Source organism: Nerophis lumbriciformis, unplaced genomic scaffold, assembly GCF_033978685.3.
Source record: "Nerophis lumbriciformis unplaced genomic scaffold, RoL_Nlum_v2.1 HiC_scaffold_45, whole genome shotgun sequence".
NCBI classification, from domain to species: domain Eukaryota; kingdom Metazoa; phylum Chordata; class Actinopteri; order Syngnathiformes; family Syngnathidae; genus Nerophis; species Nerophis lumbriciformis.
The window spans coordinates 374,745-394,573 of NW_027316587.1; the positions used below are offsets into that span (position 1 = coordinate 374,745).

The 19,829-nt window shown below is 39.1% G+C and overlaps 1 protein-coding gene across 1 annotated transcript in view; it reads right to left on the reverse strand.

Moving 5' to 3' along the window:
* Positions 1–19,283, reverse strand: part of LOC133579764 (vascular endothelial growth factor receptor kdr-like) — a 101,477-nt gene extending 82,194 nt beyond the window's left edge. Inside the window, exons 1-6 of the mRNA XM_061934116.1 lie at positions 19,232–19,283; positions 17,287–17,433; positions 15,503–15,631; positions 12,120–12,226; positions 11,789–11,918; positions 4,817–4,921 (exon numbers count right to left, since the gene is read on the reverse strand). Of these exons, the coding sequence (XP_061790100.1) occupies positions 4,817–4,921; positions 11,789–11,918; positions 12,120–12,226; positions 15,503–15,631; positions 17,287–17,433; positions 19,232–19,283 (670 nt within the window). The remainder of the gene's footprint in view (positions 1–4,816; positions 4,922–11,788; positions 11,919–12,119; positions 12,227–15,502; positions 15,632–17,286; positions 17,434–19,231) is intronic.
* Between the last annotated feature and the right edge of the window lie 546 nt (positions 19,284–19,829).

Consider the following 19,829-nt stretch of genomic DNA (forward strand, 5'->3'; position numbering starts at 1 on the left):
TCATCTGCTGCTCGTGCGAGTCGACGACGATGTGACGTTAATGCAAGACAGTTTATCTCACGTCCCCCTCGGCGTAACCTGAGGAGGTGTCATGTGAACAAGAATGGCTTTTTTCTCGCCACGGCGGTGTTATATTGATAAAATTATTGTATTTTCCGGACCATAGGGCTCACCGGATTATAAGGCGCATTAAAAGGGTCATATTATTATTATTTTTTCTAAATGTAAAAGACTTCCTTGTGGTCTACATAACATGTAATGGTGGTTCTTTGCTCAAAATGTTGCATAGATGATGTTCTACACATCATCTTCAGGATGCGCCGTTTTGTGGGCGGCCTTATTTACGTGCCTCCACTTCGACAGCGTCTTCATCTTTGTTGTAGCGGTGTAGCGTGCAAGGACGGAAGTGGACGAAGTGTCAAAAGATGGCGCTAACTGTTTTAATGACATTCAGACTTTACTTCAATTAATAACGGAACAGCATCTCCTCATCCAGAAACAACAACACCCGAAATGTGTCCCGTGAAAAACCGCTCGACCAGAGCTCTCTAGTAACTAAAGTTCCTTGGGTGAATAATGTAAACTCACCATACCGGTATGTTTTAGCACTTTCATGGCGAGTTTACTGACAGATGTACAGCATTTTTCGGAGTATAAGTCGCACCGGAGTATAAGGCGCACCTGCCGATAATGCATAATAAAGAAGGAAAAAAACATATATAAGTCGCACTGGAGTGAAGAAATGTATTTGCTAAAAGCCAACACCAAGAATAGACATTTGAAAGGCAATTTAAAATAAATAAAAAATAGTGAACAACAGGCTGAATAAGTGTACGTTATATGAGGCATAAATAACCAACTGGTATGTTAACGTAACATATTATGGTAAGAGTCATTCAAATAACTATAACATATAGAACATGCTATACAATCTGTCACTCCTAATCGCTAAATCCCATGAAATCTTATACGTCTAGTCTCTTACGTGAATGAGATCAATAATATTATTTGATATTCTACGGTAATGTGTTAATAATTTCACACATAAGTCGCTCCTGAGTATAAGTCGCACCCCCGCCAAACTATGAAAAAAACTGCGACTTGTAGTCTGAAAAATACGGTAAGTAAGAACGTTACACTACTTTATATTAGAAAAGGCAACAGCGGAGGATGAATGTCCCAGAACAAGAAGATTATCCACTACGGCGTCGGCATGGACTACAAAGGCGGACGTGCGCAAATTTTCATGACTTATGCAGATCCCAAATACACATCAGCAGGTACCAGAAGGTAAGAAAAGTTGCTTTTGCATAATATTTCAAAACAAAACGCCAGATAATATGTCTTACCTTATACACACACCATAATAATACTCCTATGTTGAAGCACAGTACAATCCATCAAGCGATGTGGCTTCATAGCTCACAAAGTCGTAATAAAACATTTTGATAGATTTTCCAGCGCCGTGTGTAATGTTCTATATTTTCAGTGGAACATGTAAACTGTCGGTGTTGTTTACGTGAGTCATATTGCAGTCTACACGTATCTCTTATGTGTGACTGCCATCTACTGGTCACACTTATCATTACACCATGTACCAAATAAAATAGTTTCCAGGTTGGTAAGCACAACCAAAATTATTCCGTACTTTAGGTGCACCGGGTAGATAGATAGATAGTACTTTATTGATTCCTTCAGGAGAGTTCCCTCAGGAAAATTAAAAGGCGCACTGTCGAGTTTTGAGGGGGAAAAAAAGGTTTTAAGTGCGCCTTATAGTCCGGAAAATACGGTACTTAATATTTTCTCCTAAATGTAATTGATTTTTTTCATTTTGACGCAAGAAAATGAAGGGAGGGGATATAAAAAGAGAAAAAAAGGAAGACCGAGGGGGGAATTGTGGGGACGCCTTTTAAACTTTAATAGTACCCATTATTGCAACAATTACTACAGTATATTATCATACTATAGTTAAAATAGTTTTGAGGTCGGTAAGCACAACCAAAATGATTCTGTACTTTAGGAACACCGGGTTTTAAGGCTTAATGTCGAGTTTTGGGAAAATAAAAGGATTTTAAGTGCGCCTTATAGTCCGGAAAATACGGTACTTAATATTTTCTCCTAAATGTAATTGATTGTTTTCATTTTGACGCAAGAAAATGAAGGGAGGGGATATAAAAAGAGACAAAAAAGGAAGACCGAGGGGGGAATTGTGGGGACGCCTTTTAAACTTTAATAGTACCCATTATTGCAACAATTATTACAGTATATTATCATACTATAGTTAAAATAGTTTCGAGGTCGGTAAGCACAATCAAAATGATTCTGTACTTTAGGAACACCGGGTTTTAAGGCTTAATGTCGAGTTTTGAGAAAATAAAAGGATTTTAAGTGCGCCTTATAGTCCGGAAAATACGGTACTTAATATTTTCTCCTAAATGTAATTGATTTTTTTCATTTTGACGGAAGAAAATGAAGGGAGGGGATATAAAAAGAGAAAAAAAAGGAAGACCGAGGGGGGAATTGTGGCCTTTTAAACTTTAATAGTACCCATTATTGCAACAATTATTACAGTATATTATCATACTATAGTTAAAATAGTTTCGAGGTCGGTAAGCACAACCAAAATGATTCTGTACTTTAGGAACACCGGGTTTTAAGGCTTAATGTCGAGTTTTGAGAAAATAAAAGGATTTTAAGTGCGCCTTATAGTCCGGAAAATACCGTCCGATATGTAATTGATTTTTTTTCATTTTGACGGAAGAAATATATGTACTGCTTGAAATAGCATGCCTTTTAAACTTTTTTTTTTGTCCTGTCCAGCTTCTCAGGCAAATCATATAGTTGAAGTAGATGCCCATATCGACTATACAAGTTTACTTTACAAAAGAGAAGTGTGGGATACTTCTCTTGTTGCCTTATTTGTATTTGACTTTATTAAATGTATTGATATTATCATTTGGTGCAGCCGGGCCGGAGCAGGAGGGGATGGAAAGAGGAAAAAAGGGAAGACCGAGGGGGGAATTGTGGGGACGCCTTTTAAACTTTAATAGTATCCATTATTGCAACAAATATTACAGTATATGATCATACTATAGTTAAAATAGTTTCGAGGTCGATAAGCACAACCAAAATGATTCCGTACTTTGGGCGCACCGGGTTATAAGGCGCCAATGTTCCCTGTAACTTTTCATGTGTGTGAGCAAACGCAAAAACTCCTTGAGCATTGAGTGGAGCCCATGTGAGCAACATCAGACGTGCACACTGTGGCTACACCAGCAGCACACCTGGCCCAAACATGTCTAAATAACAAGATCAATCTCCATCCATCCATCCATTTGCTACCGCTTGTCCCTTTCGGGGTCACAGGGAGTGCTGGAGCCTATCTCAGCTGCATTCGGGTGGAAGGCGGGGTACACCCTGGACAAGTCCCCACCTCATCGCAAGGCCAACACAGATAGACAGACAACGTTCTCTTATTATTATAATCAAATGACAGCAGTCATTTCCATGTGGTTATTTTCTTATGTAAGTGTTTAGGCCCACTTACAATGACAATAAAAATATTGTTTTTCATGAACTGTGTACTTGTATTGTTTGTCTGGGTGGAGGTCCTGCTTTGGAAATCATTTGTACCCCTTTCAGACATTGCATTTAGTTCCCATTAAAACATTCACATGTTGCACAATGAGATGTAAGCAGGGGATCATGTGTACATTCCTGCAACTTCCTGTTTCCATCCATCCATCCATTTTCTACCGCTTATTCCCTTCGGGGTCGCGGGGGGCGCTGGAGCCTATCTCAGCTACAATCGGGCGGAAGGCGGGGTACACCCTAGACAAGTCGCCACCTCATCGCAGGGCCAACACAGACAGACAGACAACATTCACACTCACATCCACACACTAGGGCCAATTTAGTGTTGCCAATCAACCTATCCCCAGGTGCATGTCTTTGGAGGTGGGAGGAAGCCGGAGTACCCGGAGGGAACCCACGCAGTCACGGGGAGGACATGCAAACTCCACACAGAAAGATCCCGAGCCCGGGATTGAACCCAAGACTACTCGGGACCTTCGTATTGTGAGGCAGATGCACTAACCCCTCTGCCACCGTGAAGCCCCTGTTTGTAAAAAATATATTTTTATTAGTATTTATTTCATATACTAACAGCATTTCATGATTAATATTTATAAATTAAGATTCCTAATAAATGACACTAGAATAAGCACACATTTGATTGGTAAATCATAGTGTAACGACCTGGTATTACACTTTATGTGTGGTGTTGGAGTTGTCCGACTTTTTGTGTGGCTGTAAACGCATCACTGGCTAAGTGCCATATGTGCAAGTGTTGGCGCAAGTGAGAAAGAGCGAGCGGCTGCTGTTGATATAACAAAGTTGCTTTTGGTCTGGTTTGTACTGCAAAAAATGACCAGTTTTGCAAGATGTAATTTTTTTACTAATGTTTTGGTGATGTGTTTATGACCGACAATAAAGGGTTTTGCTCAGTAAAGTGATGGATGGAATTCATGTCCTCAAAGCGTCTCGACAAACGTTACAATATTTGAACAATGATGACGAAAACTGTTTTCTCTGTCGTGTCCGTGTGTGGAAAATTGTTATGCGCTTATTTTTTTATTTGATTTTGTGCGTGGCATAGATTTGCCGTGCGCAGAGGACGCTTGAGCAGTGCGCAATTGCACAGGCGCGCACCCTAGAGGGAACGTTGTAAGGCGCACTGTCGAGTTTTGAGAAAATAAAAGGATTTTAAGTGCGCCTTATAGTCAAGAAATATACAGTAGTGAAAAACATTCCCAACCTTTCAGCATCTTGACGGCGACAGTCTTGCAGGTGGAGAGTTTGTCAATCCCAAAGGCAGAAGCCTCCACCACTTTCCCAAAAGCACCGTGGCCAAGAGTTTTGCCTGGAAAAAGAAAGAAGAAGATGTGTCAGAATTAGTCGAGTCTAATTACTGCAGTATCCTGCTTTTATTTATTTATACTAAGTTTGTTAATGTATCTGTTTAGAGCAGACCTGGGCAAATGAAGGCCCGGGGGCCACATGTGGCCCGTTGAGCTTTTCAATCTGGCCCGCCGGACATTCCCAAATAATTGTTTTAGATGTTAAGATGGAAAGTGTAGCTGCCATTATGATGTGCAGTCATATTTTCTAATGACCGTACGTCTTCAACTAGAGCAGTGGTTCTTAACCTTGTTGGAGGTACCCAACCCCACCAGTTTCATATGCGCATTCCCCGAACCCTTTTTTAGTGAAAAATAAAATGTTTTTTTTCAAATTCAAGACAAAGTTGTATAATAATAATACTAATAATAGATTTTATTTGTAAAAAGCACTTTACATTGAGTAAACAACCTCAAAGTGCTACAGTGTAATAAAAAAAATAAAAAAATAAAAAGATAAAAACTAGAACAGCCAAATAGCTAAAACTAGTATGCATATATCTAAAAAAAAAAAAAAAAAAGACTTTTTTAAAAAGAATGGTTTTTAAGCCTTTTTTAAAAGCATCCACAGTCTGCGGTGCCCTCAGGTGGTCAGGGAGAGCGTTCCACAGACTGGGAGCGGCGTTCGTAGCTATGTCCTCGGAGGTTGGAGGAGGTTAGCCTGTCCGGAGCGGAGGTGTGGAGGATTTGGGGGTGAGTAGTTCTTTGAGGTAGAGGGGGGCATTTCCACGGAGGCACTGGTGGGTTAGTAGGGAGACTTTGAATTCAATCCTATATGTTTTTGGTAACACTTTAGGATGGGGAACATATTCTAAGTAACAAAGACTTAATTTAGAGATATTTGGTTAGGGTTAGAGGTTTGGGGTTATAATAAGGCCATGCAGAATAAGGCATTAATAAGTACTTAATAATGACTAGTTAAGAGCCAATATGTTACTAATTTGCATGTTAATAAGCAACTAATTAATGGTGAATATGTTCCCCATACAAAAGTGTTAACATGTTTTTTTTATACTGGTGCACAAAATAAACCGTGCATGAACATCACCTTGTTCAAAGAACAAAACCAACACAGTGCATAAACTCACAACAAATGACACACCTGCAAATCAGTCAGCTTTTGCCGTATCCGTAATACGCTGATAGGGAAAAGTTTTTATTTACACGATGAGTCGGGTGTGTCTTGACCTCCGCCGAACCCCTGAGCCCGACTCACCGAACCCAGGTTAAAAACCACTGAACTATACTAAGTCTTTCAATGCTTGGAATGTGCATGATATACTAGTTACTATGGTCATCGAATTAGTTACTATGGTCACTATGAGGTATCTCAGATTGTCGGTGGGGGTTTTTTTCACTACGTTTGTCGCATTTTGGTTGCGTTTCGGTTGATTGTAAAATATGTTGTCAATATTCAGTGTTTTATCATTCATAGTTAATATTGTAAATCCCACATTCTTTAATATTCATGTACATTCTGGGTGTCTCATTCAGTAAAAAAAAAGTCTAATTCCATTCCGTTTTTTAAGGCGATCTGTCATAATTTTTTCTAGCTTTCAATCATTATTGTGAGGTTTTGTATTAGTGTTCCTAAAAAAAGATATACCGGCCCCCAGACACACTTTTTTTATCTAATTCTAGCCCCCCCGAGTCAAATAATTGCGCAGGCCTGGTTTAGAGTAACCATTGACTGGAAATGAGTCAACGCACAGCCAATGATGTCGAAATAGCCGAATGCAGCTGAGATAGGCTCCAGCACCCCCCGCCACCCCAAAAGGGACAAGCGGTAGAAAATGGATGGCTGGCAACACAAGTGAGTAGCAAGAGAATTGTGCCTGGGGCTGCATGAAAGCTGCTGCCGCTGGAGAGGAAACAAGTTACAGAAGCCGAGTGCTAAACTTCATTGAAACACTGCAGCACAGGTGTGAAAGTCCAGGCCCGGGGGCCACATCTGGCCCGCCTCATCATTTTATCCGCAAATGATATGTGTCAATAAAGTACTTCATATTTTCTCACTTTTTTTTCATTTTGACAGAAAAATATATATGTACTGCTTGAAATTGCATACCTTTTTAAACTTGAATAGTATAGATTATTAGAACAAATAGTACAGTATATTATGATATTGTCTAAATAAAAATACTTCACTTTACAGCAAACTACCCATCAAATTAATACAAAATAATATTCCATGACTAGGCCAAAAGTATATCAAGGGTCATTTCTGTAAAAAGTCCCTTGAAAGGATATAATCAAATGGTTGCTCAAGTGCGAGAGGTGCACTAATGGCACATCCATCCGTCCATTTTCTACCGCTTGTCCCTTCCGGGGTCATATTGGATGGAAATCATTTTAAATTGAGGCCGACTCACCGAACCCCTAGGGTTCGATCGAACCCAGGTTAAGAACCACTGGCCTACATTAAACCGGTCCCTGGTGCAAAAACTGTTGGGGACCCCTGGTCTACATAACATGTAATGGTGGTTCCTTGGTCAAAATGTTGATGTTTTACACATCATCTTCAAGCCGCTTTTGTGGGCGGTCCTATTTACGTGCCTCCACTTCAACTGCCTCTTCTCCCCGACATCTTTGTAGTAGTTTTTAGCGCTTCCATATGGAGTCTACTGACAGATCGCCCGTAAGGACCAGATGAGTCGCCCGCTGGCCAGTTCTAAAAATAGCTCAAATAGCAGCACGTACCAGTGAGCTGCCTCTATTTTTAAAATGTTATGTATTTACTAGCAAGCATTTTTAATTCTAAGAGAGACAAAACTCAAATAGAATTTGAAAATCCAAGAAAATATTTGAAAGACTTGGTCTTCACTTGTTTAACTAAATTCATTCATTTTTTTCTTACAACTTCCAGAAAGACAATTTTAGAGAAAAAATACAACCTTAAAAATGATTTTAGGATTTTTAAACACATATACTTTTTTACCTTTTAAATTCCTTCCTCTTCTTTCCTGACAATTTAAATCAATGTTCAAGTAATTTTTTTTTTTTTTGTAAAGAATAATAAATACATTTTAATTGAATTCTTCATTTTAGCTTCTGTTTTTTCGACGAAGAATATTTGTGAAATATTTCTTCAAACTAATTATGGTTAAAATTAAAAAAGAATATTCTGGCAAATCTAGAAAATCTGTAGAATCAAATTTAAATCTTATTTCAAAGTCTTTTGAATTTCTTTTAAAATTTTTGTTCTGGAAAATCTAGAAGAAATAAAGATTTGTCTTTGTTGGAAATATAGCTTGGTCCAATTTGTTATATATTCTAACAAAGTGCAGATTGGATTTTAAACCTATTTAAAACATGTCATCAACATTCTAAAATTAATCTTAATCAGGAAAAATGACTAATAATGTTCCATAAATTCTTTTTTTAATTTTTTCAAAAAGATTCGAATTTGCTAGTTTTTCTCTTCTTTTTTTTGGTTGAATTTTGAATTTTAAAGAGTCAAAATTGAAGATAAACTATGTTTCAAAATTACATTTTCATTTTTTACGTGTTTTGTCCTCTTTTATCAAAATGTTAGTGGCTAGCTAGTTAAAATGGGATATTGTGATTTCACAAGACTGTCTTAGAAGTCATCATTTGAAAATGTTCAATTTGAAAAATGTGCACTTAGAGAAAATATAAAATAAAAAAGTTGCATATTGATATTTATTTGTTTCTATGTATATTTATTGTGAGAAATAATTAAGATGATCAGTGTTTCCACAAAGATAAAAATCATTAATTATTAATAATAACATAGAAAAGGTAAATTGAGCAAATTGGCTATTTCTGGCAATTTATTTAAGTGTGTATCAAATTGGTAGCCCTTCGCATTAATCAGTACCCAAGAAGTAGCTGTTGGTTTCAAAAAGGTTGGTGACCCCTGAGCTAGAATAATACGCTACTTTGTATTGGAAATGGCAACGGCGGAGGATGCATGTACATGTACGAGCAAGTCTGCCCCGCAACAAGAGGATAGAGATACAGAAGGTAAATCTTTACCATATATGTAGATATCCGCTGACGTCACACTTGGGGGGGGGGGGAAACGTCACAAACTGGGCAAATTCCAATCTGCTTTTTTTTAGAGGAAGTATGAAGGAAGGCAAGATTGTTTTATAAATATCTTCACCATGCCTCAATGGCATGACTTACTCCCAACAGGTGTAAAAGAAAGTGCATCTCTATCCTCCTTCTAAACCGAACTAAAAGAACACCTCCAGGCAACTTCAACCCTTGACTAACCCTCTCCCCCCACCACATCCCACCTCCCCGGATTGTAAATAATCAAATGTAAATAATCAAATGTATATACTTGTCCTTATGCTTTCTGAACTCACTATGTTCACTGCTCGCTGTACATATCCTGCCAAGTCAGACCTGTTTCAATGTCCATTTCTCTGATGATGCAATTGTTGATGACTGAAGTGTTGATATCAACCAAACCAAACCCCCAACCCCCTCCACATCCCACCCTCTGGATTGTAGATAATGTAAATAATTCAATCTATATACTCTGATGATTAACTTGTGTGATGACTGTATTATGCTGATAGTATATATTTGTACCATGAATTGATTTACGTTTCCAGTGAGGGTTGGACTCCGCCAAGGCTGCCCTTTGTCACCGATTCTGTTCATAACCTTTATGGACAGAATTTCTAGGCGCAGTCAGGGCGTCGAGGGTATCTGGTTTGGTGGCTGCAGGATTAGGTCTCTGCTATTTGCAGATGATGTGGTCCTGATGGCTTCATCTGGCCAAGATCTTCAGCTCTCACTGGATCGGTTCGCAGCAGAGTGTGAAGCGACTGGGATGGGAATCAACACCTCCAAGTCCGAGTCCATGGGGTGGAGTGCCATCTCCGGGTTGGGGAGGAGATCTTGCCCCAAGTGGAGGAGTTCAAGTACCTCGGAGTCTTGTTCACGAGTGAGGGAAGAGTGGATGGTGAGATCGACAGGCGGATCGGTGCGGCGTCTTCAGTAATGCGTACGCTGTATCGATCCGTTGTGGTGAAGAAGGAGCTGAGCCGGAAGGCAAAGCTCTCGATTTACCGATCGATCTACGTTCCCATCCTCACCTATGGTCATGAGCTTTGGGTCATGACCGAAAGGACAAGATCACGGGTACAAGCGGCCGAAATAAGTTTTCTCCGCCGGGTGGCGGGGCTCTCCCTTAGAGATAGGATGAGAAGCTCTGTCATCCGGGAGGAGCTCAAAGTAAAGCCACTGCTCCTCCACATGGAGAGGAGACAGATGAGGTGGTTCGGGCATCTGGTCAGGATGCCATCTGAACACCTCCCTAGGAAGGTGTTTCGGGCACATCCGACCGGTAGGAGGCCACGGGGAAGACCCAGGACACGTTGGGAAGACTATCTCTCCCGGCTGGCCTGGGAACGCCTCGGGATCCCCCGGGAGGAGCTGGACGAAGTGGCTGGGGAGAGGGAAGTCTGGGCTTCCCTGTTTAGGCTGATGCCACCGCGACCCATCCTCGGATAAGCGGAAGAAGATGGATGGATGGATGGAATTGATTTACGTGGACCCCGACTTAAACAAGTTGAAAAACTTATTCGGGAGCTACCATTTAGTGGTCAATTGTACAGAATATGTACTGTACTGTGCAATCTACTAATAATAGTTTCAATCAATCAATCAAAACATTTGTACCAACATACAGTTGGTACAAAATGCGGCTGCAAGACTTTTGACAAGAACAAGAAAGTTTGATCATACAAACGCCTATACTGGCTCACCTGCACTGGCTTCCTGTGCACTTAAGATGTGACTTTAATGTCATACTACTTACGTATAAAATACTACACGGTCTAGCTCCAGCCTATCTTGCTGATTGTATTGTACCATATGTCCCAGGAAGAAATCAGCGTTCAAAGAACTCCGGCTTATTAGTGATTCCCAGAACCCAAAAAAGTCTGCGGGCTATAGAGCGTTTTCTATTGGGGCTTCAGTACTATGGAATGCCCTTCCGGTAACAGTTAGAGATGCTACCTCCGTAGAAGCATTTAAGTCCCATCTTAAAACTCATTTGTATACTCTAGCCTTTAAATAGACCCCCTTTTTAAACCAGTTGATCTGCCGTTTCTTTTCTTTTCTCCTCTTCCCCCCTCTCCCTTGTGGAGGGGGGGGGGGGGGACACAGGTCCGGTGGCCATGGATGAAGTGCTGGCTGTCCAGAGTTGGGACCTGGGGTGGACCGCTCGCCTGTGCATCGGTTGGGGACATCACTGCGCTGCTGACCCGTCTCCGCTTGAGATGGTCTCCTGCTGGCCCCACTATGGACTGGACTCTCACTATTATGTTAGATCTACTATGGACTGGACTTTCACAATATTATGTCAGACCCACTCAACATCCATTGCATCCGGTCTCTCCTAGAGGGGGGGGTCACCCACATATGCGGTCCTCTCCAAGGTTTCTCATAGTCATTCACATCGATGTCCCATTGGGGTTGTGAGTTTTTCCTTGCCCATATGTGGGCTCTGTACCGCGGATGTCGTTGTGGCTTGTGCAGCCCTTTGAGACACTTGTGATTTAGGCCTATATAAATAAATATTGATTGATTGATTGATGAAACATACAGGGATACATACAGAAAAACTAAATAATTAGGAAAAGTTGGTTTTGCATAATAGGTCCCCTTTAACTCATGTGACTAATCACAAAAAATATTGTATTAATCACGCAACTTATTTTGACTGTACATGCTTAACCGCGGATGGTTACCTGAAACGGACTGTCACATAGTCTGTGATCAGGACATAGTCTGTGATCAGGTCAATGCAAACGTGCTTCAAAATAGAAAATTGACAGATTACACACCTAGTCGCAGGCGGTCCCGGGGAAACTCCCACTTGCTGCTGTCATACTGAAGGAGGTCGTTCTGCTCGTCAAGTGGACACTCATCAGGGTCGATGATGATAGACGGACCCATTTTATAGTGTGCTGGTTGCTAGACGGGAGCGTGGGAGGAAGAAGTTAGTTTGCATCTTTTGGTATCCAACCCCAAAATGCAGGGGAACTTTTTGTTTCTCTGGTGAGGTCATATCATAAACACGAGCTCAACATTCCAAATGTGCAAATCAGAAACACAGGCCCAAATCCCATCTGTATCATGATTGGACGCACATTTGCAATTTGCATAGCGCCTTACCTTCCTCAGCTTGCGGATGAAGAGGATGAGCATGAGCCAGAGGAAGGTGGCGGCAGCACCGGTGCACACCAGAATGATGACCTCCACATTGGGCTTTCCTTCCTCCCCTGGAGAGAGAGAAATAAGAACAATGTGACTCTGTCATGCTATTTTCCTCAAAAACGTAGTAGAAACTGTTAAACGGAACATAAGACTTTACACCAATCTAAATGTAAGACTAGATGTGACCAATCTAAGTCTAAGACTAGATGTGACCAATGTAAATCTAACACTAGATGTGACCAATCTAAGTCTAAGACTAGATGTGACCAATCTAAGTCTAAGACTAGATGTGACCAATCTAAGTCTAAGACTAGATGTGACCAATCTAAGTCTAAGACTAGATGTGACCAATCTAAGTCTAAGACTAGATGTGACCAATCTAAGTCTAAGACTAGATTTGACCAATCGAAGTCTAATACTAGATGTGACCAATCTAAGTCTAAGACTAGATGTGAACAATCCAAGTCTAAGATTAGATCTGACCAATCTAAGTCTAAAACTAGATCTGACCAATCTAAGTCTAAGACTCGATGTGACCAATGTAAGTCTGAAACTAAATGTGACCAATCTAAGTCTAAGACTAGATGTGACCAATCTTAGTCTAAGACTAGATCTGAACAATCTAAGTCTAAGACTAGATGTGACCAATCTAAGTCTAAGACTAGATGTGACCAATCTAAGTCTAAGACTAGATGTGACCAATCTAAGTCTAAGACTAGATGTGACCAATCTTAGTCTAACACTATATGTGACCAATCTAAGTCTAAGACTAGATGTGACCAATCTAAGTCTAAGACCAGATATGACCAATCTAAGACTAAGACTAGATGTGACCAATATAAATCTAAGATTAGAGGTGACCAATCTAAATCTAACACTAGATGTGACCAATCTAAGTCAAAGACTAGATGTGACCAATCTAAGTCAAAGACTAGATGTGACCAATCTAAGTCTAAAACTAGATCTGACCAATCTAAGTCTAAGACTCGATGTGACCAATGTAAGTCTGAAACTAAATGGGACCAATCTAAGTCTAAGACTAGATGTGACCAATCTTAGTCTAAGACTAGATCTGAACAATCTAAGTCTAAGACTAGATGTGACCAATCTAAGTCTAAGACTAGATGTGACCAATCTTAGTCTAACACTATATGTGACCAATCTAAGTCTAAGACTAGATGTGACGAATCTAAGTCTAAGACCAGATATGACCAATCTAAGACTAAGACTAGATGTGACCAATATAAATCTAAGATTAGAGGTGACCAATCTAAATCTAACACTAGATGTGACCAATCTAAGTCAAAGACTAGATGTGACCAATCTAAGTCAAAGACTAGATGTGACCAATCTAAGTCTAAGACTAGATGTGGCCAATCTAAGTCTAAGACTAGATGTGACCAATCTAAATCTAAGACTAGATCTGACCAATTTAAAATCTAAGACTAGATGTGACCAATATAATTCTAAGACTAGATGTGACCAACCTTAGTCTAAGACTAGATGTGACCAATCTTAGGCTAAGACTAGATGTGACCAATCAAAGTCTAAGACTACATGTGACCCATCTAGGTCTAAGACCCGATGTGACCAATCTAAGTCTAAGACTAGATCTGAGCAATTGAAATCTAAAACTAGATGTGACCAATCTAAGTCTAAAACTAGATCTGACCAATCTAAGTCTAAGACTAGATGTGACCAATCTAAGTCTAAGTCTAGATGTGACCAATCTAAGTCTAAGACTAGATCTGACCAATCTAAGTCTAAGACTCGATGTGACCAATGTAAGTCTGAAACTAAATGGGACCAATCTAAGTCTAAGACTAGATGTGACCAATCTTAGTCTAAGACTAGATCTGAACAATCTAAGTCTAAGACTAGATGTGACCAATCTAAGTCTAAGACTAGATGTGACCAATCTTAGTCTAACACTATATGTGACCAATCTAAGTCTAAGACTAGATGTGACCAATCTAAGTCTAAGACCAGATATGACCAATCTAAGACTAAGACTAGATGTGACCAATCTAAATCTAACACTAGATGTGACCAATCTAAGTCAAAGACTAGATGTGACCAATCTAAGTCGAAGACTAGATGTGACCAATCTAAGTCGAAGACTAGATGTGACCAATCTAAGTCAAAGACTAGATGTGACCAATCTAAGTCGAAGACTAGATGTGACCAATCTAAGTCAAAGACTAGATGTGACCAATCTAAGTCAAAGACTAGATGTGACCAATCTAAGTCAAAGACTAGATGTGACCAATCTAAGTCAAAGACTAGATGTGACCAATCTAAGTCTAAGACTAGATGTGGCCAATCTAAGTCTAAGACTAGATGTGACCAATCTAAATCTAAGACTAGATCTGACCAATTTAAAATCTAAGACTAGATGTGACCAATATAATTCTAAGACTAGATGTGACCAACCTTAGTCTAAGACTAGATGTGACCAATCTTAGGCTAAGACTAGATGTGACCAATCAAAGTCTAAGACTACATGTGACCCATCTAGGTCTAAGACCCGATGTGACCAATCTAAGTCTAAGACTAGATCTGAGCAATTGAAATCTAAAACTAGATGTGACCAATCTAAGTCTAAAACTAGATCTGACCAATCTAAGTCTAAGACTAGATGTGACCAATCTAAGTCTAAGTCTAGATGTGACCAATCTAAGTCTAAGACTAGATCTGACCAATCTAAGTCTAATACTGGATGTGACCAGTCTAAGTCTAACACCAAATCTGACCAATCTAATTCTAAGACTAGATGTAACCAATCTAAGTCTAAGACTAGATGTGACCAATCTAAGTCTAAGACTAGATGTGACCAATCTAAGTCTAAGATTAGATCTGTGGATCTGTTCAGATCTAGTCTTAGACTAAGATTGGTCACATCTAGCCTTAGACTTAGATTGGTCACATTTAGTTTCAGACTTACATTGGTCACATCTAAGACTAGAAGACTAGATGTGACCAATGTAAGTCTGAAACTAAATGTGACCAATCTAAGTCTAAGGCTAGATGTGACCAATATTAGTCTAAGACTAGATCTGAAAAGTCTAAGACTAGATGTGACCAATCTAAGTCTAAGACTAGATGTAACAATCAAAGTCTATGATCATGAACAGATGAAGTCTAGTCAGATTAGAAGTGAAACATATTCTAAGACCAACCAAACAGTCCAGTTTTGATGATGTAATGCTCTGAGATCAAGAAATAGTTCACTTGGCCTTCATGTCGCCAGGTTCTTCTTAGAGTGAAATCCGCACAAGGCAGTTTGTCGATCACGTGACAAAACATCCTCTGGTTGGAAAACCAGACTGAGGCTGACTTACCAAGCACGGTGACGAAGGCGCTGGTTTTGACGAGGCCCTCGGTGTTGGTGGCCACGCACTCGTACAGACCCTCGTCGTCTTTCTTCACCCTTTCAATGATCAGAGCGCCGTCCTGCCACACGTTGATTCCTGCACGTCCCAAGTGGGAAACATGGCATTCATTACAACTAAAGAAGGTGTTAAGTCCTTTTAATCAGGTGTCAGGTTGAGTTGAGACCAGGTGGTAGTCGGGGGTATTCACTCATTTTTGCTATGGAGCATTGGGAACGGTACAGAGGCGTACAGAGTACAGGACTAATTAAGTGAAGGAGAGGTACTACAGTCCGGCTTTGAAATATGGTCGTGCGTCTACTCCATAAACAAATAGTGCGGCTAGTGGGCGTGTATTTATGCGTACGTTTTCATAAATACATATAACAACAACAAAACACTATAGTCAAAAGAAAAAAAAACTGTTTAATCTTAAATTTAGCAACAAGTTGATTTAAAAGACAAGTTCCTATTCAATCTCCAAATACCATGGCAGCGCACCGTACAGATATAATGCCTTAGACTTAGACTTAGACAAACTGTAATGATCCACAAGGTCTAAGTACCGTACAGATTTAATGCCTTAGACTTAGACAAACTTTAATGCTCCACAAGGTCTAAGTACCGTACAGATATAATGACTTAGACTTAAACGAACTTTAATGATCTACAAGGTCTACGTACCGTACAGATATAATGCCTTAGACTTAGACAAACTTTAATGATCCACAAGGTCTACGTACCATACAGATATAATGCCTTAGACTTAGACCTAGACAAACTTTAATGATCCACAAGGTCTATGTACCATACAGATATAATGCCTTAGACTTAGACAAACTTTAATAATCCACAAGGTCTACGTACCATACAGATATAATGCCTTAGACTTAGACCTAGACAAACTTTAATGATCTACAAGGTCTAAGTACCGTACAGATATAATGCCTTAGACTTACACTTAGACACACTTTAATGATCCACAAGGTCTAAGTACTGTACATACATAATGCCTTAGGCTTAGACAAACTTTAATGATCTACAAGGTCTAAGTACCGTACACATATAATGCCTTAGACTTAGACCTAGACAAACTTTAATGATCTACAAGGTCTAAGTACCGTACAGATATAATGCCTTAGACTTAAAATTAGACACACTTTAATGATCCACAAGGTCTAAGTACCGTACATACATAATGCCTTAAGACTTAGACTTAGACAAACTTTAATGCTCCACAAGGTCTAAGTACCGTACAGATATAATACCTCAGACTTAGACAAACTTTAATGATCTACAAGGTCTAAGTACCGTACATACATAATGCAATAGACTTAGACAAACTTTAATGATCTACAAGGTCTAAGTACCGTACAGATATAATGCCTTAGACTTAGACTAAGACAAACTTGAATGATCCACAAGGTCTAAGTACTGTACAGATATAATGCCTTAAACTTAGACTTAGATAAACTTTAATGCTCCACAAGGTCTAAGTACCGTACAGATATAATACCTCAGACTTAGACAAACTTTAATGATCTACAAGGTCTAAGTACCGTACATACATAATGCCTTAGACTTAAACTTAGACACACTTTAATGATCCACAAGGTCTAAGTACCGTTCATATATAATGCCTTAGACTTAGACTTAGACACACTTTAATGATCCACAATGTCTAAGTACCGTACAGATATAATGCCTTAGACTTGGACTTAGAAATCACAGTCCTTGGCAACGTGGTCCTGTACCTGGGCCTTCCTCCAGTATCACGCTGTTCTTGTACCATGTGATGTTGGGCTGAGGGACCCCGTGTGCCACGCAAGTCAGTACCAGGGTGTTGCTACTGTTCACCTCCTGATTGGTGAGATTTTGACCCAGCCAGGGATGCGTTCTCGCTGAAAACAACAACAGAATGGGAGGCAATTAGTGGTGCAAGACAGTTACTGAGTCAAGGGTGTCATTCATGGGTGTTCTCACCCAGGGGTGTCCAAACTGCATACTGAAAAATCTAAACATCCTGGGGCCATTTTGACAGTTTTCATTTTCAAAACCAATACAATGCAATACATAGTTTGTTGTTAAGCTTTAAGGCTTCCCCCCAGTTTTTTTTTTTAGTTTTTTTTTACCCAACTTCAGGTCTATCTGTTGATATAAAGTGCATTTTTTAAATGTTTTATTGTTGTCAAAAAACAGTTTTTTTTAATGGCAAAATCACAAAATATGCAATTTTCCCGCCCCAAAACAATGCCTAAGTGTTGTATATGAATATATTTGACGTGAAGTAATTGGAGTCTTAAATAGGTCGATAATTCAAAACAACATTGGCACAATAAAAGTTTATATTATTTTGTTCATGTTTTTTTGTTTTATGCCTTTAAAACAAACAAAAAACATTTTATATATATATATATATATATATATATATATATATGACAAACACACAAAATATGCAATATTATTCCCCCAAAATATTCAAAACAGAATTTTTGACGTGAAGTAATTAGAGCCTTTAATACGTCAATAATTCAAAACATTGATTTTGATTCATTTTTATTTTTTGAATAATGACAGTTTAAAAAAAAAAAAAACGTTCCACAATAAAAGTTTATATTATTTTTTTCATTTTTTTTTGTCTTATGCCCTTAAATTTATATATATATATATATATATATATATATATATACATATACATATACACACACACACACACACACACACACACACACACATACATATATATATACATATGAATATTTTAAGGGGGGATAATAGTGCATATTTTGTGTGTTTGCCATATATATATATACACACATACATATATATACATATATATATACACACATATATATATATATATATATATATATATATATATATACATATATACATATATATATTTACATATATATATATATACATATATATACACATATATATATACATATATACATATACATATATATACATATATATATATATATATGTATTAGGGATGTCAGATAATATCGGCCTGCCGATATTATCGGCCGATAAATGCTTTAAAATGTAATATCGGAAATGATCGGTATCGGTTTCAAAGAGTGAAGTGAAGTGAATTATATTTATATAGCGCTTTTTCTCTAGTGACTCAAAGCGCTTTACATAGTGAAAGCCAATATCTAAGTTCCATTTAAAGCAGTGTGGCTGGCACTGGGAGCAGGTGGGTAAAGTGTCTTGCCCAAGGACACAACGGCAGTGACTATCCTGCAACCCTCAAGTTGCTGGAATAGCCACTCTACCAACTGACCTATACCACCCCAAAGATGAAAATGGATGACTTTTAAAAACGCCGCTGTGTACACGGATGTAGGGAGAAGTACAGAGCGCTAATAATCCTTAAAGGCACTGCATTTGCGTGCCGGCCCAGTCACATAATATAAAAGGCTTTTGACACACACAAGTGAACGCAAGCACTCTTGATCAACAGCCATACAGGTCACACCGAGGGTGGCCGTATAAACAACTTTAACACTGTTACAAATATGCGCCACACTGTGAACCCACACCAACCAAGAATGACAAACACATTTTGGGAGAACATCTGCACCACAACACAACAGAACAAATACCCAGAACCCCTTGCAGGGCTAACTCTTCTGGGACGCTACATTATAAATCCCCCACCCCCACCTCCCGCCCACCCCAGTACCTCACCGCACCCTGCATCCGTGTCGACAGCGAACGTCTGTTTCATGCTGCCGCCCATATCATCGACAAGAACAGAAATCGCATACATTGTGACAATGCTGAGATGCTTGTTTTTATTCAGAAAAATCTACCTCTCACACGTGATGACAAGGACAAAAAGAATTAGCCCAGTCTTTGAGCTTCATCTGTTGCACAAATAGACTAATAGTCTGGACTGAGTGAAACTTTTATTTATGTTTTGTGCCTCTTTTCCCCATGCACTTTAAAGAATGGCTGTGTTTTCTACTAGTCTAGACTGAAGCAGTTTTATTAATGTTCATGCACTTTAAAGTGTAGACTGAAGCTGTTTTTTTTTATTTTTGTGCCTTTCTTGTTTTTATTTGCACATTTTTGTTACTCAGACGAATACGTTAAGAACAGGGCAGATTGAGCCCAGTTTATAGTATACTCTGAAAAATAATGCACTTTGTGACTTCAATAATAAATATGGCAGTGCCATGTTGGCATTTTTCCCCATAACTTGAGTTGATTTATTTTGGAAAACCTTGTTACATTGTTTAATGCATCCAGCGGGGCATCACAACAAAATTAGGCATAATAAAGT